Here is a 26,333-nt window from a genome sequence, read left to right on the forward strand (position 1 = left end):
CAACACGATACCCCCCCTACATGTGAACCCTACCTAGGTCAATAGGCCACCAGCTGGTCTGCCCAACGTACCTCCTACAGCTAAAATACCATACGAGGCATAGCTAGGCCAATTAATTTGAGATCAGTGCCACGTTTCTTCAAAGAGATAGATGTCATAATCTTTAACAATGCCTCCCACTCTGGGTTAATAAGTTTTGAGCCTATACTTGCAATGTTCCCGGAAACTAACCTCAGGGTAGATTTTTCTCCCCATATCATTTTTTGTAGCTTCAGCACTTCCCTGTGAACTATAGGGAGTGAAGGTTTCTCTTTTATTGGATTCTAGCTTCATTTCCATGGAGCTCCTGGGATCTAGGCAGTTTTTCCTGGTGAGGGGAAAAAACCTGAATCCCCATGACAACATCACTTCTTGGCTCTTTTAAGAATATGTTTTCCACTTACAGAGCTGTACTAATTTTTAAGGACTCTGGTGTTGAACAGGCCTATTAGAATGGGATTTACACTGGGGATCTTCGTAGGCTAGATGTCAATCGAGTTGGCCAAGGGGCGCAAACCTATTACGAACTGGATCGTTATAAATGTCGCAGGTCTGGGTCTGGTTTATACCAAGATGAAAATTAGCAAACATATTTTGGCCCGCCAGTCGAAATGTTTTAAAGGGTACTCTATTGACAGGATTATAGAAATATCCCATGGGAAGAACAACCAATTTTGTAGCTCCCACGCCGCCCGTTCACCTAAAGGCATCATCGAACAATAATTTCTGGACCACTCCAGGTTCCCTAAAATTAAAAATTATACAGTCGCCCTCTTTATCTTTCAATCCTTTCCCTATCCACCTCACCCTGTGGGTGAAGAGAACATGGTCTTTCAGGGAACATTTTTATAAGTGCCCAACCAATTTAAACATTTGTTCTTGAGTTCAGAAAAAGATTAAGAAGAGCACGGTCTGAGACCAGGTACTCTCATCAGTACCACCACATAAGGGCAGGCTGTAAATCGATCACAGATAAATCTCTGGTTTCTTTTGACCCGTAGTCGGCTGCTGTTTTATTCGTGCAGACCGGTTGCAAAGTACAATCTTGTGATTTTTTTACTGGGATTCAGAGAGACTGGTAGTTTGGTTCCTGGTAGACCTGGCTTGTCCAACATGTTTATCCCCAGACATTTTGCGTTTTGGCCTACTGTTTGTTTGTTTTATGTCTATTGGCACTTTACCACTGCTGATCAGTGCTAAAGTGCATATGCTCTCCCTGCAAATTGTGTTTATGGATTGAGGATTACAAGATTACCATATCTAATTTACTAAATCAGTCACTAGTACAGTGCACTGTGTGCCCAGGGCCTGTAAATCAAATGCTGCTAGTGGGCCTGCAGCACTGATTGTGCCACCCACATGAGCAGCCTGTAAATGTAAGAGCAATGTCTTTGCGCAGTTTGGTACTGCCATGTCGACTTGGCAAGTGCACCCGCTTGACAGGCCCCAACCTTCTCTTTTCTTAAATGGGAGTCACTCCTAAGGTAGGCCCAAGGTACCCTGTGGGCAGGGTACAGTGCATGTGAAATGTAGGACATGCCCTGGTGTGTGTGGCATGTCCTGACAGTGAAATACTGCCAATTTCGTTTTTTCACTATCGCAAGGCCACCTGTTCCAATAGGATAGAATGGGGAGTTTGCTTATAACATCTTATAAACATAGCTAGCTCTGTGAAGAGGGAAGGAAAACAAAGTTTAGTATGCCTGAACGTTAAAATGCATCGTTTAGTGAGGGTGATTTTTACATTCTGTTTTTTAAAATACCACTTTTAGAAAGTAAGTATTTTCTTGCTTAGCCATCCAGTGTGCCTCTGCTAGGTTTGTGTATAGACTGTCTGGCTTTGGAATGACAGGGGCTGGGGATGTGCAGTGGCTCCAGAGTCTGGATGAGTCAGGGCTGGGCTGAATTTAGAGTAGGGGGAGGAGATTACCTTTCACCTGAGTGGGCCTGTTCTGCCTTACACCATGCAGTCTCCACCTCCTGCCAGGAAGCTGCACCAGAGAGAACAGAACTGGGTTTGACTGAGCACAGGGCTTCTCTGCCACCAGAGAACAAAGGATTTAGCTGTATAAATATTGTGGCCCAGACCCCAGAACTTTAGATCACTTTTGGGACTTCAAGAGGAAACTCTGCGAAGGGGAAGAGCTGTAGAAACTGGAGGAGGAGTACTGCCCCTTTACTGTGTGCGGTCTGGGGTTGGCCTGCAGTGGCTGTTTCTACCAAGGAAAGGAACTGTGTGTGCATTCTGCTTGAGAAAGTATCTCCAAGGGATTGAAGTGGGGCTTGCCCTCTGTTCAAGAGGTCTCAGGATCAGCAAAGACCTCACCTTCCTTCTGGGCACCATCTCTGGTTCCACTGGTTCCAGTCGCCGCAGACAAATGAACAGCCGACTGTCACCGAGTCCATCACAGACTCCATGTCCTGAAGACACCGTAGCGAGCACCGCCTCGCTTCGCAACTCAACCCTGGTCTCACCGACTCAATCAATGAGCCACTGCTTGTACCGCGTCCTGTGGGCACCGCACTCCGCACAGCTTTGCTACGCGCTGCATAGATGTCACCGACTCTGTTGCTGCCCGACAAACATCAACCGGCTCTGTCGCCACACCGGGACTTGCCTGCATGCATCGAGCACCATCTCACCCTGCAACGCAAGCCTTGGTCTCCCCGACTCCATCAAAGAGCCGCTGCCTGCACAGAGTTGGGAGGACACCGCACGCTGCAGCGCTTCCATCTCACCTCGCAACCACGAAGGTTGCCCCCGACTGGCTCATACCATCGTGTCGGAAGCAACAAGCAAGGTACTGTCTCTGAGTAGGTAGATGCTTTAGCTAATCCGTACCGTAGCGATTGGCTAGAATTGTTAAGACTGTCGTGTTCAGTATCGCGGTAGTCCCTAAAGGAGCTAAAGAGTTTGAGGAACTGTGTTTTCACGTTATTCCTGCAATTTAAAGGTTATTTTGCACAGTACCTATTTTTTCAGTATTGTATGTTGGATTTTTGTCATTTTTGGTTTGCGATAAAGTTTTGCTTATTTTTCTAAACTGGTGTGGAGTCCATTTGTAGTGTTTTCACTGTGTTACTGTATGCATGCACAAATGCTTTACACACTGCCCCCGAGATAAGCCGGTCTGCTCGTGCCAAGCTACCAAGGGGGTGAGAAGGGGATATTTTAGTAGTGTATCTCCCCTACCCTGACTAGGAAGAAGGGTCCCTACTTTGCCAAAGGTACCTACTTCTGCCAACAAGAGACCCCCATTTCAAACAGTTCCCATCTATTGAAATGTCCTTTGAAGTTAAAGTATCATGCCTTTTGTTGCTAGAGTGCTGGATAGTTATTAAGAAACTTTGTGGCAAGGGATGTGGGTCAGCACCAAAGCCCTAGGTTGGTCCACTGCTGGGGGTGATTTTAAATGAGTTCACCAGCGCTCCTACCTCAATTAATTTAGCCTTTGTAGGAGAAAGTTCCTCCTTAATCACTTCTCTGATTTTTTTTGAAGAAGTTCACCCATAAGTTTAACCATCCAGCTGGGCTTCGTTGATCCATTGTTCAATTTGTTTCGGCCCAGGCTTCCCAATGTCTGGGTAACACTGTCCATGGGCATAGGTGGACAAATAGAAGGAAATCCCTGCACTAGTGCCTTGGTTCTGGTAGCACGCTGGGGTTCCTTGGAAGCTTGATGGGTCTCGTTGTATGAGCAGGTTTAGCTCTTACGTTTGACCCTCGTATCAATGGCTGGACAATAACAGCTGGGTCAGGTCGAGTTAGTGTTGTGCGCCCTCCTGGTTCCACCAGATGAATGGACAAATTACAGGTTGTTGCATTTATCCCCAAGCGGGGTCCCCCTCCTTCCAGTGATAGTCTCCGCTCAGTAAGTTTGATTTCTGCAGAGATTATCCCAATTGCCATCTGTAACATTTGGTCAATTAAGGCGAGTCTTTGGGTGTGAGCTTGATGATAAAGCCTGAACACTCCCAGCGCACTGGTTTCCCCATGTTTTGTATTCCTTAACTCTAAGGGGGGGGGGGGGGGGGGGTGCTGAAAAAACGAATATATATATATATATATATATATATATATATTCACTGAAAAAACCATAGGTTTCACACATGTTATAGTTAGCTGGACATTTTACTGATAAAAAACCAATGAAATTCCCCCGTTATAGTTAGTGCAGGCAACTATAACTCACGCGACCGCAATCCTCTGCTGATGCTAATACTGTATTTAGACACTTATTTGCCCATGTCTTCTTCCATTAAATTTTAGCTATACATATATTACAAATATTTTTTTTTCATAAAGACACATATGTCATCAGCAGAGGATTGCGGTCGCGTGAGTTATAGTTGCCTGCACTAACTATAACGGGGGAATTTCATTGGTTTTTTATCAGTAAAATGTCCAGCTAACTATAACATGTGTGAAACCTATGGTTTGTTCAGTGAATTTGCAAGGTTTTTTAAATGCTAATTCCTAACTATAACGTGTGTGAAACCTATGGTTTTTTTCAGTGAATTTGTACGGTTTTTTAAATGCCAAGTTACTTTACGCCATTCGTGGCGTGCGCGCCCACTTAACGCAGTTCGTTCCATGCGCGCACGGTGCGCTTCGCGCACCGTGCGCGGACAGTGAGCACGCGGGGCGCTTCGCGCACCGCGCGCCCACTTTACGCAGTTAGTGCCGTGCACGCACGGTGGGCAAGCGGTGCGCTACGCGCACCGACGTTACGCTGGATGGGCCATGTACGCACGATGCGCTTCACGCACCGTGCGCACATGGAGGACATATTATGCGCTTCGTTGTGAAAGGTTATCTTTCAATTTATTTGTTAGAACATATACCATGCACAAATGGTGCCCTTCGGGAACCATTAGCAAACGGGGTGGGAATAGTTTGGATGATTTTTTTTTTATTATTTTTACCGTACGGTAAGCGTAATCGGCGATTTTTCAGAAAAAAAAAAATTGACTTTTTGGCCTTGGGGGTTCTTTGGGGACACCATCATCAAGGCTAGGAGGTTAGGACCTGTCACAACAACCCCTTTACATGTTTTTGGCCTTTGTTTTTCCACCCCCCCTCAGAGTGCGAGAGAGAAAATGGCGGTCGCCGCTTCCTGGTTTCGACCGATTCGAATGTTTACTAAGATCTAACAGCCAATCAGAATCGCGCACGGTAAGCGCACCGTAAGCTGGCTCAGATATATATATTGATTTAAATGCTATTTTCTCAGGATCTACTGAACAGATTTACACCAGACCTACAAAAGGCACTTCCTTGACCTGAGGACTACCTCTCTGCCAAATTTCAAGTAACTCTGTTTGGCCGTTCGGGCTGTAGCTGTGTCTAAAGGTCCTATGGAAAAATGCATGGGAAAAACGCGTTTTGGGACCCCCCTTTTTTCTCAGCCCCCGCTTGACGAATCCCCCCCGAGACTTTCAGGGTAGGAGCGTAGCGTAGCGCCCCACCTATTTTGAAAATTTCGCGAGGATTCGTCGACCGGCGCCAAAGTTAGTCCAAATAGAATGTTGCGGATTTCCTATGGAAACAGGGTCCTAACTATAACTATCTACTGGCAACCGCCAGTAGATATATATATATATATATATATATATATATATATATATATGCTCAAAAACAGGTCTTTGTTAAAAATTAGATCCCAATCAGACCCATAAAATTCATATAAGTCATGTAAATAAGTTATACGCTCACCAACTTTGGCATGAACTGGTGGCTCCAACCATGGGGGGCGGGGGGGCCAGTATCAACCAGCCATGGACAGACCCGCTCTTGACCCAGTCTTGGCCCGGGCAGCAGGAGCCACGGGTGCAATTTGTAGAGCACCTCTGGGCACGAAACTGGCAGAGTCAGTGGCTCCTGCCGCAAAGATTGTTGGGGCCTGTGACACGCCCCCTCACTCAAGATACCCCAGCAACAGGGCTCCCTCCGTGCAGCGGTAGCCCCAGGTGCAATTTGTAGAGCGCCTCCGGGCACGAAACTGGCAGTGTCAGCAGCTCCTGCCACAAAGATTGTTGGAGCCTGTGGTCCGCCTCCTCACTCCAGCTACTCCGCTCACTCCTCATAACAATTATTACTTTTTTCTTATTTCGGTCTAGTGATTTAAATTAAGTAGCTAAACTACAATGTTAATTTTTTGTTGGTGATGGTGGTGGGATACCTTGTGCAACGAGGGGACGAGCCATTAAGCTCCTAGTTCTATAATAGGCAAGCTTAAGTTGTTGATACAGGTCAAAGCTGAAAGGTCTGCAAATATTGGATAGAAAAGAAGACCTATGCATTAATAAAGAGGAGCAAACTTATATTAACAAATCAATCAGCTTCAGCAAGTAGAACGTTTTTTCATGTAATCCAACACTGCAGGGAACGCAGAGGACTATTTTTAGGTCTGCTATGACAGCTTCAAATGTTTGACAGCATCTAGTAATCTCAATAATACATACACAATACATATACCGAGAAGGGCTATGGGTCAGCCCCACTAGCCATTGCTTTGCTAGTGGGTCAACCACATTTTGGCTTTGTGCCAGAATCACTCACCTTTGGATAAATGTGGTGGGTCGATGAGTTACCACTAGAGAGACGTTTATCATCCAAAAGTAAGTATTTATTTGTAAAGCTTCACCCACGACATGGAGCGCATCTTCGGCACAAAGGTCGATCAGCAACTGACATTGCCCATCGAACTCTCAGCCAGCGCACACTCCATGCAGAGGCTGACATTGTTCAAAGTAATACATTCTTATTCACGTGCATAACATTCTGAGAAACCCACTAAGTAAACAACTCACTACAATCAGCCCACTGAATAGCCAGTATTTGGGATGCAAGACTGTGAAAGTGATGGCATTTTGATGGTTTACTGTGGACTCCACACTGACAAGGAATATGTCTCATGACCACCACGGTGCAAGCACACTAGCCCTCCACGCAGCTGTGTGCTGTTGAGTGAAGGGATCAAGCTGGAGAAAGCGGCAACATCACTGCACAAGGAGAGTGAGTGCAGCAGGCATGGCGCTTGGCATTGGAGCAGCATCTGTGGTGCACGCTAGCATAGAATGCTGTTGTGGCTTTCACTGGACATGAAGTGTTTTTGCACGATAATGGCGAGCATGTCTGGTTATTTCCAATCTTTGTACAGCTTTGGGATCATACAGGCTTCTCAACTCACCTGTGCTTTAGAAAGACTTCCATATTCTACTAGCTGCAGATGGACTATATCAGTGCAAAACTACCTTCTGGTATAGGCTATAGCACTGCCCAGTAGAAGGTAAGAGGAGTGGTGGGACTGCCCACATCCTTCGGGCATTTCCCACATTCCTCAGGCACTGCCCTTGCCTTCCCTGGCACACACAGCCGGTCTGACCCAGAGGTTTCCCGTCCTCTTCCCCATCAATGGTCACATCCCTGATCTCTTGCACAGGTTCATACTGAGATTATACCCATAACACACAACATCCAGACATTGCAGTGTAGATGCACTATGAAGAGGTCTATGTATACAAGTGGAGTATGCAGTTCCTAAAAGAATCCGAAAAGGAAATAGGAAAGGCAGTAGGTCAGGAGGGGTCCGAGCAAGCAGATCCAGGGGGAGAGGGGAAATCTGATTGCTCAGACGCAGGAGCCCTCATACACCCAGAAGGGTGTCAGATTACATTTTCAGGCTCTACCCACATTCCTATAGCAGTGCCCCTGCCCTACCTGGCACACACCTCCAGTCTGACCCGGAGGTCTCACTTCCTTTTCCCTGTCAATGGTCACCTCCCTGTTCTCTCTTGCACAGGTTCATAACAAGATTATACCCATTACACACAAGAATCAGACACTGCAGTTTAATTGCACTATAATGAGGTTTGCTTCTTATCTGCAAGACTGTCGGAGCCACCTGTGAGTGACAGCAGTTCCACTGCCAATGCTGGACGGGTACAGCAGGACTTTGTCATGAACCCTGGAAATTTTTGTCACCCAGGGGCACTGGTCACACACTGATGCATGTGCTTAGAATCTGGCATGGATGTCACATTGCGAAAGCTGGGAACCTGCTACTGCCTTTTCTTCCAATTAACCTTCTTAGATAGAGCTTTTATGTTTTTAGTCTTACATACAGTGCTATTGTTAGTTTGTCAAGACTGCAGTAAACTCTGGGCTTCACAAAGCACCTTGCGTACAACTGAATCAATATCCAAGGCCTTCTTCTAGTGTCTGGCAGAAAATACCATCACTCAGGAGATAATACAGCTACTTTACATGGCTCTTGAACCTGCAGCGGTAAGCGTTCATCACATACCTTGGGAAGGACTACACACTACCCAGGTTTAGTTTATTACTGCAGCTCCACAGAATAGTTTCAGATCACTAAGGCACCATCAGCCATATTTTTTTTAAATAGGTTTATTGAATGTTAAAGGAACAAGAAAAATACAAAACAATGAAAGACATTGACATGGTCCAAGTGGTGATAACCATATGCATCAGTTCATGATCATACATCATAGATACATACTATGAAAAAAGAAAAAAAAAGTGAGAAAGCAGCCAGGAATTCAGACACAAGATTGGTCCTGCCAACCGAACGATAGCCCCTTATCAGACATGTCTCTACCCAGGAGGTAAGGTGCGTAAGAAGTTGTGTTCAGCATCAAAAATAAGGTTAACGTTGCGCGGTAGGGTCTAGATTATAGCGGTTTGCCCCGTCAGAGAAGCGGTGTCTTCATGATCAGAGGTCCTCAGAGTGGATTTCCTGGACATTTATAGGGCCCAGAAGTTTTAGGGTCTGTTGCGGGGTGGTATTAACTCGCTGTAGTTTTCAGTTTGAGTGCAGTAGTACAGCATATCCCTAGACCACTGCGCCAAGATAGGTGTTGGGCCTCAGAGCCAGCAGAGAGCCACGCATCTCTTCGCTAGAAGGAATGCCATGTCCACAAGAAGTCTGTGTTTCTTGGGAAGTGGTTGGGAATAGCCCAGTAGGGCAAGAACCGGGTCAGGGGATATGGTCATGTCCGTAATGCGGTTAATTTCCATGAATACATCACCCCAGAAGCGGGTAACACCCGGGCAGGCCCAGGACACGTGAAACAAGTCAGCTATAGGTTCTCTGCATCTTTCGCACTGGGATACCATAGCGGTGTAACCGTTCCGGAGTATGGTAAACCCTGTTAAGGAATTTAAAGTGAACTAATCTATGGCGTCCGTTGAGCGGGATTCGCTTGGTACTCAAGCAGCAGCAGTAGAGCCACTTAACCATCAGTTCTATCTGTAAGTCCCGCTGCCACGCCAGACGTGGTTTTGTGTATGCACCGTCTCTGACAGATAGTGTGGAGCGATAGATACTAATTTAGCAGGTGACTGTGCTTGAATAACAGGGGTCAGACTCGGGATCTCTGGGGGTTCCGTCATATCCTCTCCAAGTAAATACCCGAGAGCGTGTCTAACTATGGAATTGCGCAAGGGGTGTCCGAGCGGTATCACCCTCAGCTATACCTTCCCAGGAACGTACAGTGCCGTCCATGAAGAGGTCTCCTATGGTCTGTAGGTTTAGCGTCTGCAATGAGAGTATGACTCCTCTGTCTCTGCATGGTGCAAGCCAATAACACCAGTCCAGGCGGGCCAATGGAGCATACAGAATATTACCAGCATGAGCGTCCAGTATATAATGCCAAGCTTGTGTGACCGAATTAAGAGAGTCCATTATGCCAGTGCGCCTGTCCCGAAGCGAGAACAGCAAGGCAGGCAAAGGCTTGGGATCGGCAACTATGATTCCCAATCAGTATGTGCGGTATGTCAGGGGGTCCATGTATCCACTATCCAGTGATATGCATATGTGCATTGAGCAGTTCTATAGTATAATTCCAAGTCCGGAGCACCAAGGCCCCCCCATCGTATATGGCAACGTCAATATCTTCCAGGCAACGCGTGGCTGTATGCCCGCCCACGCAAGATGCACCATTAGGGAGATTAGGCGCCGAAAGAATGTTTTGGACAGGACCATGGGAATGTTCGTAAGGAGGAAGAGAAAACGTGGTAGGACAATCATTTTCATGAGGGATACTCTGCCCATCAATGAAAGCGGAAGACTGATCCATCTATCAACATCATCCCCCAGCTTGGAGATAGCCACTCCATAATTTTCCCTCAGAACAACTTCCGAGTCGGTATGTAACCGGATACCCAAGTATCGTACCGCCTCTGTGGTCCATTCCAGGGGATATTCCGGGTCAAATCGAACTGTGGCCGGGGTGAGGGTGGGTGGGGGGAGGGGGGGCACATGATGGACTTGTTCCAGTTGACTTTTATGCCCGAGAGGGAACCGAAAGAACCACCTCACGCAGAACCGAAGAAAGGTTGGTCTCAGGCTCTCTAACGTAGATAAGCGTGTCGTCCGCGTACTTAGATATAATTAGACGGTCATTTGGGAATCGTGCCCTTCTGCCCGTGGTATTCACGTAGTGCACAAGCTAGAGGTTCTGCAGTCAGGGCATACAATCATGGCGAGAAAGCAGCCCTGCCAGGTGCCCCAGCAAATTTGTATGGGGTCAGTGACCAGGGATCCAATCCGGATGCTTGCCGTGGGGGGAGGAGTATAGTGTCGCAAGGAGTTGCAGGAAAACTGACCCCACTACCATGTGGCCCAGGACATGGTACATGAAAGGCCACTCGACAGAGTCGAAGGCCTTTTCCATGCCTAAAAATACCGCAACAGATGGGACATCTGAGCAGGTATGCTGTAAAGCAGCAAAAACAGTGTGAAGATTATAGGTTAAGTTCCCGGCTAGGCACAAAGCCTGCCTGCTCCGGTGCCACCAGAGTGGTGACCAGTGGGCTGAGACGATTGGCGAGTAGCTTCGCGAAGCTTTTAGCGTCTACATTCTAAAGGGACAACGGTCTGTACGAAGCGCACTCCTCCGGCTGTTTCCCCGGTTTGAGTATGGCTACCAGAATCGCCTCTCGCATAGTCGAAGGCATCCTTCCTGAGGTGCATATATCCTCAAACAGTGCGAGTAGGTGGAGGATTAGGAGGTCCTGGAACGCCTTATAGAAGGCCACGGTGAGACCATCACTCCCCGGTGCACTACCTGCTCTCATCTCCGAGAGGGCGAGTATCACTTCTTCTCGCTCGGGCGCATCAGGAACTCGCGATGACAGTTGGATAGCCATGGGAGTTTAATATGGGTCAGGTAGTCTAATATGCGTTCGTCTGAGCTGTGGCCGCGAGAGGAGTAGAGTTCTGCATAGTATTTCCGAAATTGCTCCGCTACCTGATCCTCCGTGAGCGGGGGATCTCCTTGTTGCGGCTATATGGCTGGAATTGTGGTCCTGTCCCTGCGCTGCTTAAGGAGATGTGCCAGAACCTTTCCCGGCCGCTCGCCCTCGCTATAGTTTCGGGCGGTGGCATATTTCCAGAGGTGTTTTATTTCTGCGTCAGCTTCCTCGTGATATTCTCGGAGAGTCTGCGCTGGTTCCAGGGTGAGTTCTTCGCTCTGGTCCATCTCACGGGAGGACTTGAGGTCCTTCAATTTGCGCTCCAGAGCCGTCAGCCTATTGTGTATTGACTTAAGAACCCCCGCATGTTTGGAGATAGTCACACCCCTAATATAGGCCTTAAAAGCCTCCCAGACATTCTGGAAGGAGTCCACAGATCCAACGTTTGTCACGAAAAATATCTCGATGGACATGGCAAGTTCCTCCTTGAAAACAGTGTCAAGGAGGGAGTATAGGGGGAAGCGCCATAAAAATAGGGGATATGTTTCTTAGGGGAAGCAAGTGTAAGAAGTAGTGGCGAATGATCGGAGTAAGTGCGGGGGAGAATCGTACATGCTCGAATATGCTGTGAAGCGAACCAGTATTCTATTCTCGTGTGTATATTGTGATGTGCAGAGTAGTGTGTGTATCCACCCTGTCGAGTGTGTCTGTGTCGCCATACATCACACATGTCCAACTTCCTCAGGGACGTCTCTACCACCCTGGCTGAGGTCGAGGGGTGTCTATCTGGACCGTCAGACCTATCCAGAGCAGGATGTCTGGTAAAATTAAAGTCCCCACCCCACAAGATATGGTCTAGAGCGTATGGTTGGGACAAAGTCGTTAAGTTAGTATAGAAGTCTGGATGGTCATAGTTAGTGCCGTAGCCATTTCAAAGGAAGAGTTCTAGCCCCTTCCCGCAACACTTAGATAGGACGAATCTACCCTCTCTGTCTGTCTCTAAGGGTGTCAAAGTTATCGCCGTCTACGGATTCACCCACGTCATGACCCCCCCCAGCATGCGAAGTGAAGCCCGCAACATGGATATTGCCCATCAGTCCTTTGGTATGTAAAATGGGACTATCCGGGTGAAGGTGGGCCTCCTGCAGGAGGGCCACATCGACGCTGTGCCTGTAAAGGTAGCTTAGAATCTTACGGACCTTTCGATTAAAGGTCGCACACGTTCCAAGTAAGCAAGACCAGCGAGTCTAGAGTGCTATCAGAATGAAACACCGGTGTGTCTGTGTCATATATGATAATGCAGTTGAGAGGAAACCAAGAAATTCTAATCTGGACCATGTCACACCAAAGCTGCACAGCATGTGCTAATACCACAACAAATACATCCAAAAACATTCCCAACATGAGACCAACCCCACTCTTGTCCAGCCACAAACGTAGTAGCCAGAACTTTGCAGCAGCAATCCAACAATAATGCAGCACATGACAGCAATCTGCATGAGTGGGCGTTGCAGCAATTCACGAGTCAAACCCTCCCCATCCCCCTCCCACGCCTGCCCAACCCAAACTTGGCCGCGGTACCATCCCTCCCAAATAGAAAACCCACCCATTCCCAAACAACAAAACACATCCCAGGTGTGATTCACGCAGGGGTGGACGTTGCTCGCTCAGAAATAAGAGGTGTGTAAACTATAAGGGCCATACTTCGCACCCCGCCATTAAGAAAACTCGCAGCTGTGAATTCGAGTAGAAGAGCATAGCTCCCCAGGGCACCAAGGGGCGTGAATGTGTCGTGGGGCTCCACTCTAAGCCAATCCAGAAATAGCGCACATCAAGGAAAGTATATCAGATCAGTCATAGCCCCCGTTCTCATGTCAAGGGAAAGCTAAAACAAAATAGTGTATGGGAGAATCTGCAATGCATTCTCCATACCGCAAGGAAGCAGACCCCCCAGCGCCCCCCGCCATGCAAGCAAGGCGGCCAACCATCATGCGAGGCAGTGGAAGGGCCAAACCATAATGAGTCCATGTATCTCCCTGCAAACACAGTGCAAACAAAAATAGATCGCCCCTCTCCCAGAAACATCAAACTATACTCAACGAAAAATGTCAACAGTTCGTGTTACCATATGTTAGTCAATCCTGCTCATCCATGGGGCCTCCCCGACGCCTCATCCAGGAGGAGTCGTTCTGGGTGCGATAGTTTCCCTTTCATCCAATCCTTCAACACTTTTTGTTAGGCCTTCGGGTCAGTGAATATATGCGAGTGGCCCTGCCGGTTCACTCTCAGTTTTGCAGGGTATAACATGGCGTAGTCCGCCCCAAGTTCGCGGAGTTGTCTCTTCATGGGAGCAAACAAGCACCTTGCCTCCTTAACTTTAACAGTGAAGTCTGGGAACAAGGAGATTGTCGACCCCTCAAATCGTAGCGGTGGTTTCTCGCGGGCTAGTTGAAGTGCGACATCCCGATCCCTGTAGTTTAGTAGTTTTGCTATGGGGAGTCGTCCAATAATGACTTCAGAAGCTTTTCAATGAAGAGCTCCATGTTCCCTGCAGGTGTAGATTCCATTAGGCCCGTAATGCGGAGGTTACAGCGCCTGGAGCGAGCTTCCAAGTCCTCTGCTTTATCCTGAAGAACCTGGAGCACCCTGCCCAGCTGTTTGGGTTCAGTATCGAGGACAGTTTGTGCCTCCTCCGCCAGTCTGCGCTCCGAGATGTCAAGCCGCTCCGCATTTTTGTCCAATTTTTCGACCATGCGGTCCATTCTATAAGTTTGTGCGTCCATCTTGGCGCCCTAAAGAGGATATCCCACCTTGGAGGTTCTTCTCCATTGCCAACAGGTGGCCGCGAATGTCCTGGCGTTGTTCTTCCGTGCCCTGTTCCTGTTCTCCAATGCCCTCCTCAACAGCGGACTCGCCAGATTTAGGCCGCTTAGGGTCGAACGACAATTTAGATTGTGTTTTATCCGCTCGTCCCACCTTGACTTCGGTTGTGTATCACCACTCTGGCAAGTATCAACTTTAACGGTGGGTTGGCGGCAAGAAGTATATCCCCTCGCAACCGATGTCACCATGGAGGGAACTGCAAGGCTGCCCGCCACAGCCCGGGGGCCACCGCCGGCACTGCGTGCGAGGACCTCACCACAGCGATGCGTCAGCAGATACCTCAAAATGGCGACACTTCGCAAGTCCCACAATGTGTGTAGCGCAGATCAGCACCTCCGCAATAGGGTTTGCGCCAACCACCTTCAGTATAGGTCAACCGTCCGACTAAGAGGGGGAGGGGGGGGCCACCCCAAAGGGATCCACCAAGCATGTCTGGCACTGAGGTACTAGGGGACCTCAAAGAATATTCGACTCCCACCAGCCAATCTTCAGTCACAATATCGTGTGCACAGTGGGGTGTTCGCCGCACTCCCGGTAAGCAGCACTATTATAGCAATCTCCAATGGCGACAGCCCTTACTCTCCTGGGCGATCCGTGACCAGTTCGTCGCCGCCAGCAGGAGGCCGAGGTAGGTCGCGAAGAAGAGTGCGGTCTTGCACCCCCTTCAAGACACACACCAAGCCGACCTTAGGGGGCACCCGGGCAGAAGGAACTCAAACCAGCACTCAGTGGCAGTGGGTCCACAGCAACCAGCAGCAACAGGGAGGGGGGAGGCACCACTCGCGCCAGAGCACCGCAGAGAAAAGCGGCAGGGCCTCCCAGCGCGCCCCGGTGATCACTGGAACTCACTCACCGGCGGTGCCACAGGCATTCAGCAGGCAGTCCAAAGAGCACTCCCCCCACATACCCCTGAGCGTCGGGCCGCAGGAGATCTCCAGGTCAACCGATATCAGTCCACGTACAGTCTGTGCCGCCGCTGCCAATCACCAGGGACACAGGAGGTCAGCGAGCGCTGGTAAGTACATGTAAAGCGTAGCTGCGCCAGACCGATCTCACCATGAGAAGCAGGCCTCTGCCGGTGGAGCAGAGAAGACAGCAGATCCAAGGGAGGGGCAGGGACGCTTCATCCGTCGGGCCGCAACGTGGAAATACGGCCTTGCTCCCCAGCAGGCCCCTGGGTCATCCGGTGTCCGCTACAGCCTCTCCTTGTAGTCTCGGAGGAGACCCCGAGAGTGCGGCCTCTGTTTCCCCCCAGACGCCAGTCTCGAAGTTGTTTCCGGGCCGTTCAGGAGGCTGGCCCCGCCTCCTTCAATCGCCCGGGGAGCCGCAGATCAGCAAGCTCGGGTAGGGACGCCCAGTCCGCCTCAGCACCAAACCAGCGACAGCGCCTCACAGCCGACGCTGTGGGAGCGCCTCAAGAGGCGAGCGTCATCCCTCCGACCGGGATGGGGGAATGAGGTCTCCGGGCCTCGGCAGGTCCCGCTCGTCGGCAGCGCCCGGGGCCCAGCCAGTCCGAGATCAACCATGAGCCGCAACTTCGCAAAGGAGGCAGATAGCCGAGTCGCTTTTAGCGCGATCAGCTCCGCGGAACCCCAGGGGGCTGCGAGTCACCGTTCCGCGGTGTAAATATGGCACAGCTGCAGGATAATAGACGGATAGTTTGGCGGGCTATCGGAGCTCTCGGCTCAAGCGGCCATCTTGGCCCCCAGCACCATCAGCCATATTTACCAGTTAGAAAGAGACACCGCCTTTTTAAAGCCATGTTTTACAGACTAACACAAAATTGATGGATGCTGCAAGATTAAAGAAACAATGCAAATGCCTGGCGTTCACAATCTCTCCTTCCTATTACCAAAGTAATTCACACAAGAAGGAGGTGAAGCTCTGTGAGGTAGGGCATACCTGGCCATGTCTCACTTGACAGCCCAGTGACAATACCTGCTGTGCTGATTGGGGTCCATTACGAGGTAGGCAGCAGTAAAATGTGATGGTACACAGCTCTCCGATATTAAAAAAAAACGAATGATCTCCTAGTGGGCCATTTGTTTTCTTTACTTCTCTGTATAGCAAGGCAGGATTTTCAAGGAATGCAAAAAGAAACCGAAAGTCACTGGGAGACACTTTTTCACAGTGGGTTTGATAGAAAAACGGGCATTTCAGGACTCTTCACAAACTTTCTGCAATATTTGCAAAGCGGAGATGTCTGCTTTCCTGATACAGTCTTTCTTCTGCGTAGATGCCTATTCTAGTGGGTTCAATCTTATCTTTATTTGTGCCATCACCTCTGACAGCTATGCGGTGGCATCATAGTGTAGTGCTTGATTTTCATTCTTCGATTGACGCTGCGGGGATTGGTAATAGTGGGATTTGGATACATACTCACTTCAATTAAATCTTTTCTCTGCACAAAAGCTAGGAAAATCCCAATTTGCCTATTTATCATCTTCAGCCAAGAGACAAGGCATAACATATTTGGGTTTTTTCAAAATGTTACAAAGCAAATATACTGAAAAACCCTGCTTTTACCAATATTAATTACACTTTTTACCAAAAATCTTAAGCGGTTATGTTTCATAGGGTACCCCAATATAGGCGTGAGTAGTCCCCTAACCCTTCCCCTACATTTACTGTACCATTACACTACATAACGGGTTTTTGGTATTGACCTTTTGCCTAGTTAAGCGCTGCATAAATGTCGTGTGGTTTCCCCCGAAAACTAGCCTCATTAATTATGCATAAGGACTCTCAGAATTACAACAGGATTACAATCTTTTGCATGTAACTATGTATAAGAGTCATCCCATCCATCATCCTCGGCTGACGTGACACAGCAGGATAGAGTGCCCCGAGGGTACTTTTTGGGTATATATACACACACCATATCTTTGCCAGTGTAGGCAGAGAAGAAAGACTTCAACGCTGACACACTGATGCGTGACGCTGAGGTTCCTGCACGCAGATACTCTAGCTCGCAGAGGTCTGAGACCAAGATGGGGTCCCACAGTCTCACTTCAGGTAATAAGGTTGGCTTGAGCCTAGGGGATTCTTGGCTCTACAACTACATACGTGCTACATACACAGAGGTACATCTATTTAGGGTTGCATCGTAGGAGTACGCATTATTATTGTCATGTATTTATATGCTTGCATATATCCATTGTTTTAGCACTATGGTAGAAATCTACCATCCATTTACTCTATTAGTGCTCAATATCGTTTCCATCCGTTTCGGTCTTATGGTTGTTACAGCGCGCCTATTTTACACTCAAACAATGCTGGTTCAATAAATGCTTATTGAAAACGTCTCCATCATTGGTTCTGTGTATCTCTCGGAGAGAAAGTAGTGCTTACGATCCCTGATGGGACAAGGTGGTCATATTCGATAGTTGCCAAGAACTATTCTCTCCTTAGTAAGTGGAGTCAGTGACACTGTGCACTAGCTGGTATACAGGCAAACATACCCGGTTGGGGTGTCTGGAATCAGTCCGGACACCAATCCTACAGTTAATGTTGTCTAAACACGCAGATCCTCTATAGGTTTATAGGAACTACACGACAAAGCAGTGCATAAACATCCAAAACGCAAGCAAATACAAGCAGGGCCAAAAATCTAAATGCGTGGGGTCTTGATCTCACAGCATTTAACATTCCCCGTTTACAGGAGCTTTTATATTGTTCCCACAAAGAACTACATTCACCGCCCATGCCATGAGGGAATCAAAGCATACAACGTAGATTTTGTAAATATCGCCATGAATTTGAATCACAGTTGCTTTGGCCATCAATGCAGGCCTGGCATGGAGGACAAACTAGGTCTGTTGAACTAGTATTGAGCAGAGGGTGCAAGAGATATCTGCATGAGAACAGACTGCCATACAGCATAGTCTTGAGCCCAGAGTCTACAAACCGCCTGCAAAGTTCAGCCGTTTTTCGACAAACAGTTTATCATAGTGCAGCTCACCGTTCAAACCCAGTCATACAGCCACCTCAAAGCAGAAACTAGATCAAATTAACCCACTGGCATGGGGACTTCTCTCCAGCGAAAAGCACCATAGGATTTTCATTGTACTCTTTTCGCCTCGCAGCTTCAAGTCTGCGAATGCTTTCGGGGTTAAAAACGTTCTATACCGGCAAACCTTCCTAGTAAAACAAGGTTTACATTCTTAAAAGGTATTTGTATTGCTTTGTGCCCGAAAACTGCTGATACAACGCAGGGGAGAGAACATTAGGGAAGTGAATGTTACGGTGAGTTTTCAATATTATTGTCCACAAATCTAGCCCACCTTTGTTCTTCATTTTCCACCACAAGCCTTCATCAGCCGTTTGGTTATTTAAGCCAGAACAGAAATGCCAATGTATGCATCTAATATGCATCTGCCCTGCCAAGTTTGCTCTTTCTGATTCAAGGATTTAACTTGGCAAGAGCGTTTACGGACGAACCAAGTTGATCCAAATTGTGCTTCAAGACCATTAAGAGACGTGGGGTTACTTTTAGTCCCAGTTAGTTTTTTTTTAAACAGATTTTATTCGTCAAATGGCACATATGAAGCAGAGCTCTGTAACCCAGAAACTTCTGCACAATAAATGCACATCATCATGACTTTGACTTTTACAAAAGCAAATCAAGGAAAAATAGAGAGCAATACAGATGAAGATCAAAAGAAACCATAACCCAACAACCACCCCCCAATCGCACTAAAGTCTACCCCATAGCAGCACATTAATAGAAAAAGCATCTTCGTCAAAGATTGTAACATACCATCACACATAAGACCATATCTTGCACCTACAGAATGGAGATTAAGCCGGGTCAACAGGCCCTGCCATAGGGACGGGCTCCAACTGTAAGCCTCGATAGTCCGCCCATGGCTTCCAAATTTTAAAATGTTTATGCGGGCACCCTCTTGCTGTAAAAATGGGGATCTCCAAGTCCATGCAAAAGTCGAGGCCGTTCTTCCATGCGGACACTGAGGGCGCTACCGATGCCCTCAATGCCCTAGCAATATCTTTTAGCCAGAGTGAACTCAAGCAGCACAAGGTGGCGTTTGTATATGTTGCCCCCCCACCCCTTCCATAACATGCAAGAGTACCAGCTTCGGCGAACAGGGAAGATCCCAGCCCAATATCTCTGAGAGACAAGCCATAACTCCCCTCCAGAAACGTGCCAAGGCAGAGCAGTGCCAAACCGTGTGCATCAGGGTTACCTCCTCCCGTTCGCATCTGAGACATACAGGGAAACCCACCAATCCCGCCCTCCACAATCTAACCCTAGTGAAATATACCTGATGAAGGTATTTGAACTGGATAAGGCGCAGCCGTACTGCTATAGCAGCCCCCAGCGGGGAAGCCAGGGCCTCCGTCCAGGCCTCCTCCTCCTCCTCCTCCTGCAGCGGGTCAACATCTCCCTCACAGGCCACTCTGAGCTTCTGCAGTGTGGGGGTGCTATGGGTAACCAGGGATTGGTAGATTTTAGAGATCTTATGGTTTTGGAGATCTCCCACGAACACCTTTGCGCCCAGATCCTCCTCCGTAAGTGGAAGATCCAGCTCCGCACGCGCCTCGCCGGACGAAGCCTTAGGCGGAAGGTCGTCAAGAAAACAGCCGATCACATCCTCGTGCAGACACACTCTCCACATAGTATGTGGCAAAACTTTCAACAATTTTAGAGGAATCCGTAAGGGGGCTCCCCATCCGGGCCGACAATATGAGGAAGGGCCTGGGAGTATAATATCCCCAGACACAACCTGTGGAGCAGCTTACTTAGGGGGGCTAAAACACAGCCCAATACCATATGCTCTTCACAAACCGTGCCCTGAAGGAACAAATTCCTCCCCCTGGGTGTCAGCCCACGTCTTAACATGTGTGTAGGGAACCCAACAGTGGATCAGTATTGCCACCCGCCGTGACCCCCTTACAAACCCCGCGTGGAACACCTGGATGTAGCCATAATGTTGAAATCATAGTGCCTTCGTCCCCATAAGGTACGTCTCTGGTAGCATGAGAATGTCAGCATGGGCCCTTTTAGCCTGTTGGAAAATAGCCCCACGTTTGATCTTGTCCAACGCCCCCCAGACGTTCCAACTTACTATCCGAAGGGTACCAGAGGGACCCCGTGGGCTACCTGACGGGGCTACCATGTGTGGCGCTAATGAGAATCACTGGTGCATAGAAGCGTGTGGTGTATGCATGATGGCTTTATGCTAGTGTAGAGTAGTGCGATCAGAGAACAAGCACAACAACTCAACAAGCACAACAACCCGACACCCCCAACCCTATACCTCAAAACAGCTGAAGTAACTGTTGGGGCGGGAGCGGCCTGCGGCCTCCAATGGGAGTGCTTGGCCCACACCCGCCAATGAATCCCCCCCTTACAGCCCATCCTCAATAGGCACTCCCTCCGTCGGGCAGGTCCGGCAGAGGTATTGGCCCACTTTCGTGCTTTTCCAGTCTAAGGCCATAGTGACCAAGTCTCCCAGGACCAACGTTCCCCACAGTACCTATGAGGCTGAGACATGCTGCTGCGGGGCTGATCCGGCCTGGGAGGAGTCGCTGCCTGATCGAAATTGACGTCTGGACCTGGAGCAATTTGTCCCGGTGGGTTTCGGCTTGGGCGGCTTATGGACCACCTCACTGGACGAGGAGTCAGATTCCAATCTGGGCGGCATATGTGAACAAAGCGTCCCCGTCTCGTCAGTCCACTGAAAGACCACCTCTGGCGAGTCGAAAAACCGGGTGCGGGACTGATCGACCACCCGCAGTCTGGCTGGATACAACAAGGCATAGGATAATTGGAGATCGCGAAGACGGGCCTTAGCCGCCAGGAACGATTGTCTCCGCTGTTGAACCAGTCTCCTATAATCAGGAAAAATCAGTATGCATGAGTTTTCATATATTAACGGTTCCTTGGCCCTGGCCGGCTTTAGAATAATGTCCCGGTCATGGTAATTCAATAACTTAGCTATGGTCGGCCGTGGTCGGGCCCCGGCTTCTGCACCAGGGCTCTGTGGACATGCTCCACCACAAAGCATCGGGAGAGAGATTCCAAAGGAAGCCAGCTTTCTAACCAGCGAGTAAGGAACCGCTACGCATCCCCCTCTTCGCAGCCCTCAGGAAAGCCAACGAAGCGGAGGTTGTTACACCTGGCCCTGCCCTCTGCATCATCCACTCGCGTCGCCAGACCCCGTTGGACTGTCTCCAGTGAAGCAACTCTTTTTTGCAGGGTAGGGACTACATATTCTACTCCGGAGATTCTAGTCTCGCCCTCCGTAATGCGCCCCACTGCGTTGCGCAGGTCCTGCCGAAGCAACAAAACATCAGAGCCGACTGCCCCAATTTTAGCGTTCAGGGCATCCCTGGATTGCGAAATGGCCACGGCATTGTCTGGCATGCCTCCGTGCGCTCCAGGCGCGGTGGCCCCAGGGCCAGTAAACTTATCCAACGTTCTCTGTTTAGTGGAGCCCCCCACTGTTTTGTCTTTAGTCATGATGTCCTCTGAACCCCAGCACGGTGGACCACCCCACTCCAGTTCAGTCCACGGTGCAGTTCAGGCAGGACAGTGGGGTCACTTGGGCGCGGAGTCGTGGAGGGGCTCACTCCCACACACACCACCAGTTCGCCACAGCAAAATCCAATGGGAGCCCGAGCACTCAAGCGGACCGGGTCCAGAGATCCGGCCGCTGCTTCGTCGTGCAGGATATATCCAGGGCCAAGGGCAGGGGCACGGAGCTCGCTACCGGACCACCAATCGCGGGCACCACCTCGCGTGGACGGGCTTACCAAGCCCCTCAGCAGGGCCACCAAAGGATGTGGTCGCGACCCAATCTGGCCGCCGAATGCAGGATCCCCCCTCCCCCCCCAAGCGATGGGATGGGGGGGGGGGGGGGGGGCAGGGGTTCAGGGCCCTTTGCTCCACGCCCACGGGCAACCCCACCCCGCTGCGGCCATGCCGCAGCCCACTGGCATCTGCACTGGCGGCCTGCAGGACGACCTCCGCCCCGTCCAATGCCAGTATTCACCGAGAAAGATCCAGGGGTTATCTAGGCCTTTCTCTGTCCTCTCGGGAGGGGGGTCCTCAACTCTGTTGAGGTCAGCAACCCCACTGACTGGGAACTTCAGAGTCCCCACCTGCCCTCCATTTTCCACTCACCCCTAGGGTCGTGCGACCCGATATGGTCACCGAGACAGAACCGCACCGCGGGGGGGTTGGTTGGGAGTTGCGGGCATTCACTCGCCGGGTGTTTTTGAGCTGCAGTCGTCAATGGGCCCCCTACTGCTGCACAGGTCTGAATTGCCAGAAGCCTCGTCATGCCCGCACGTTGTATTTTGGCTACTTTTTAAAGCAAACTTTACCAAGTTTGCAATTTAGCTTTTCTTTTAATTAACTTGGTTTGAATACTGAGATTCTTATTATCTAGACTGCATCGCTGCATGGCGAACAATTGTTTACATACCACCCAGACATGGACAGCTCTTACTGTATTTCTGCCACCCAGTGAAGCAGGTATTCATTACATTCAGTTTCTTCTAGGTTGAATGGAGGACCAATGGGTCTACAATGGGGTTTCTGAAGAGGACAAGCTACTTCACAAGTGTTCCTAATGTGCCTTAATGCGCTTTCCTAGCAAAATGATACAAGATAAATTCTCCGAGACTGGACTTATTGTAAGAGAAGTCTCACATGTATATCTGGACAGCAAAGATCTTTCTTCGAACGCAATACATTTCTTGGACAACATACCTATTACCCTTTAGCACTACCAAGGAATTTCTGCTAAAAGCTACCAAGTCCACAAATGTCTAGTTGTCAGAAGGCAGACTGAGTCACAGCTATGATCCAGGTGACAACAAGATATCTACTTTAGTCTCCTTACCGTCAAGGACTCATTTGAAGCTGGGAATGGAATAGAAAGGCCTATCTGCATTTCAAAGAGATTCTGATAATAGCGAAGTAGAACATAAGCCACTGCCTGGCTGGAGAAGATTTAAAAAAAATCCTCTTAAGCAATTTGATGAGACTAAGAAAATCTGTACGCCTTCCAAAGCTTCATATCAACGGCTGTCACCAAGCCACAATCAACGCATTGATAAGTCATCTAAATGTAGGGACATGAGGAAAGATGTCCCAAACATCATTTAAAGTTGGAAAGGAGCATCCACAACAAACAAAAAAAAAAAAAAATCCACAGCCACAGTGATCATGGGGTCTGTAAGGAATCCTTTGCTCAGCCTGGTTTTCTGAGAGATGGTGTGTAATATTTACACAGTTATTTATTAAGGGGTTTTGGATATTTCCCTCCCAAACATCGAGTGCACCGATAGGTGGTGGACCAGTTTGAAAGATTGAGGGGGAGCAAACAATACAGTCGGACAGGATGAAACACCGTTCAGATTTTCTTCACCATTTCCCTTTACACGTTGATATCCGTTAAAAGTAAGTCTGAACAATTCTGCTTTCACTCGTTTCCTGAACTGCAAGTGGTTGAATAACACTCCTAGGTTGGAGTTAAAAGCTTTCCTAAGTTGCCCGATCCGTCGCCTGCCCCATCCCCTTAGCCGACCCATCTTCCTTGTTCCGGGCATTGAGTTTACCCCAGCCCTAGTCCTGATCTCTTCCCCCTTCTTGATACTCCTATGGACTGGTAGGGTCCCCCTCTCAGGGGAGCACATGCTGCTATTTCTGATTGTGGATTGCCTTGTGGGTTTGTTTTTTCTGGTTGTTCTTTCAGTTTAAAATGAAACCGTACAGTGGGGTCCGGATGGTGTGGCTATCAACGCTGCTAACTCTTGTGCATCTTCCTCAGCCGCAACACACGCTCTACAATGTGTATCATATGCTCCTTTTGTCTGCTAGCGGCCGGCCGGAAGGTTGTAGGCCCATCTTTGTATATTTTTTGAGTTTTGTAATAAACGGTTTCAAAAAAAAAAAAGCTTTCCTAAGAATCTGCGGCCATATTTCAACCTCTTGAACAACGTTGGTTGATCCAAAGTATGGACCATGAACGCAAATCTCTGGTGCAGATACAGTGTCAGGTTAATTCTCACATGTAAGCTCTATCCACCACTCTGTGTGGATGGTGCACTGTGCTCTGAATTTTATCCTAGGACGAACAAAGCAAAACAAAAGAAGAGAATGGACAAAGCACTGAAACTTTCCAGACACTCACCACCAGTCACAGATCTGGGTTGAATTCATCATCACTCTTTAGCTCACTACGCCACTCTAGTTCAGACCCAGCTATATGCAAATCAGTCTTGACCCTGTGCCTCATGGGAACAGTCCAGCCCGAACTGCCAAGCCAGGTCTTCCCTGAACCGGAAACAAGCATCCTGGGACCGGTTTCTGGGTAACACCCCATCAGCCAGGCTAGCTTGAAGGGTTACACTGAATTTTATCCTGGCATTAACTTGGAGTTGGTGGATACCTTAAAGGAAGGGTTTGATGTGGTGAGACAAGGAGGTTAAGGCACATTCTAGCTGTCTGATTCTAATGACTTTGGGGCCTAGAATGAGCTTTTTGAGGTCAAGGTAGATGATATTGCAAGATTTGTAGACTTGCCAGGAAGAGGGCTATTGCTACCTCAATTCTGTGGGCAGTGTGAAGGAGTGGCAACATTTTCCAGAAGACCGAGCGTTGCATGTTCATGCTCTTTGCCACAATTAACTTGGGGAGAAAAGGTGTAAAAATGAGTCAAAGAGAATTCAAATTTCTTAAACTCCAAGGTTTGTGAGACAGTCAAACGTAAGTGAATCAGGCTTGGAGTCCAAGTTTACAGGTACCTCGGTCTCTTTCACCCAGCGACATACAATGTTCCAGCACCCAGAAGTGGATTTGTGTTGTCAGCATATATTTGGAAGTTTACATGGCACTGCCAGAGGAAATGTGCAAGAGGTGTACAAAGACACACAAAGATATTGTAAGGAAAACACAAGAAATATGGTTATTGAGGGATATGTAAATAGATTTAGGGAAAATTGGACTCATCTGATCTGCACTTAGATGCTGCCATCAGTGAGGTTGACCCAAGGCAGCGAGGATCCACAGATGTCAGCCCAGTATTCAAGATTGTGTAGTCAATGGTGTGTGAGGCCACAGGCAATTAGAGGAGAATATAAGTAGTTTACTTGTCCCCATCTAAAAAGATCCGTTTTTTTTCGCATATAGGTTGTACTAGTTTTAATGTTGTGTGCAGGTCTGATTCCAGATTGGTGGTCATAGATCTCAAGTTACCTCGTCATTTCCCTTTCCATGATTCTGCTGAAAATGAAAGGTTGAGGGTAGATCAGTAGCTGGCCAATGTTTTTGGCTTAGCGGATTTCTTTATTCAGCAAGGGGGTGTGGTGTGATAATAGAATTCCATAGGCGAAAACTGACAGGTGGAGACATCGATCAGGTCGGGTACATCACTAACAACTAGAAGGAAGAGTTGTTTGAGGCAGACGACTGAACGAGGGAGTAAAGACAAAAAGGTAGTCTTTGTTTTGAGAGCTGGGTTTAGTAGAGCCGGGTAGATGCAATTGCTATAGGGAGCTTTTTGACTCTCTTGATATTGTTATAGCCACTCTTGCAGGGTTCTTTTGCCTTCTTAGCTCTGAAAAATTTTCACCATGGCTATTCCAGATATTAATTGGAATGCTTTAGCTCAGAAGGTGTAGGGGCTAACCTTGGATTTAGAGGGAGCTACAGTATCTAGCACAGGTACAAAGTGAGGTAGATGCCGTCGAGAAAATGGTGGGATCTGTAGTTAAGCGTTGACTGATCTTAAAAGTAAGATGTAATTCTCGAATGTCTTAGTGATTTTGTTTCTGAAACATCTGGTAGGTAATGGAGGAATCATTTTTAATGTCAGTGGTGGTGTGCAGGTTACGTTTGAGAGCGCAATGGAGATCAAGGAGTGGTCCAACTAGGGACGCCGCGTTTCCTGAGAGTACTCTCTACATGTTCGGAAGCTCATTGCTAGGTATTCTTACCCAAGGTTGACTACAAGGATCTTTCACCCACAGAATTCACTATGGGCTATTTATACACAATTTTGATCTCACAACTTGGAATTTTAATTATTGTGGTCCGTGACGAGTCTAGAATACTCGGTTGGCGAGTGCTTAACATTTCAATGAGCACTTGATTCCTTGCATTTGCCCTTCTTTTGGTTGACACCATTATAAGACGAAACACGTGTTAGCTAGAAGTCTG

The 26,333-nt window shown here is 48.4% G+C and overlaps 2 protein-coding genes across 4 annotated transcripts in view; one reads left to right on the forward strand and one right to left on the reverse strand.

The window, feature by feature from the left end:
• Window positions 1–26,333, reverse strand: part of LOC146859157 (S-adenosyl-L-methionine-dependent tRNA 4-demethylwyosine synthase TYW1-like) — a 590,982-nt gene that overhangs the window by 526,199 nt on the left and 38,450 nt on the right. The window contains exon 1 of one of the 3 annotated variants that reach the window (XM_085649818.1): window positions 13,386–15,865. The exons of 1 other annotated variant lie outside the window; for it this stretch is intronic. In XM_085649818.1, the coding sequence (XP_085505944.1) occupies window positions 13,386–13,388 (3 nt within the window). In that variant the 5' untranslated portion in view covers window positions 13,389–15,865. Of the gene's footprint in view, window positions 1–13,385; window positions 15,866–26,333 lie in introns of those variants that run through there. One more of the 3 variants, XM_085649817.1, reaches the window with a different exon arrangement.
• SBDS (SBDS ribosome maturation factor) overlaps window positions 14,931–26,333 on the forward strand; it is a 169,047-nt gene continuing 157,644 nt past the window's right edge. Inside the window, exon 1 of the mRNA XM_085649821.1 lies at window positions 14,931–15,158. The gene's annotated coding sequence lies outside the window, so the exon portion shown is untranslated. The remainder of the gene's footprint in view (window positions 15,159–26,333) is intronic.

This window comes from Triturus cristatus, chromosome 3_2, assembly GCF_964204655.1.
Source record: "Triturus cristatus chromosome 3_2, aTriCri1.1, whole genome shotgun sequence".
Classification (NCBI taxonomy): Eukaryota; Metazoa; Chordata; class Amphibia; order Caudata; family Salamandridae; genus Triturus; species Triturus cristatus.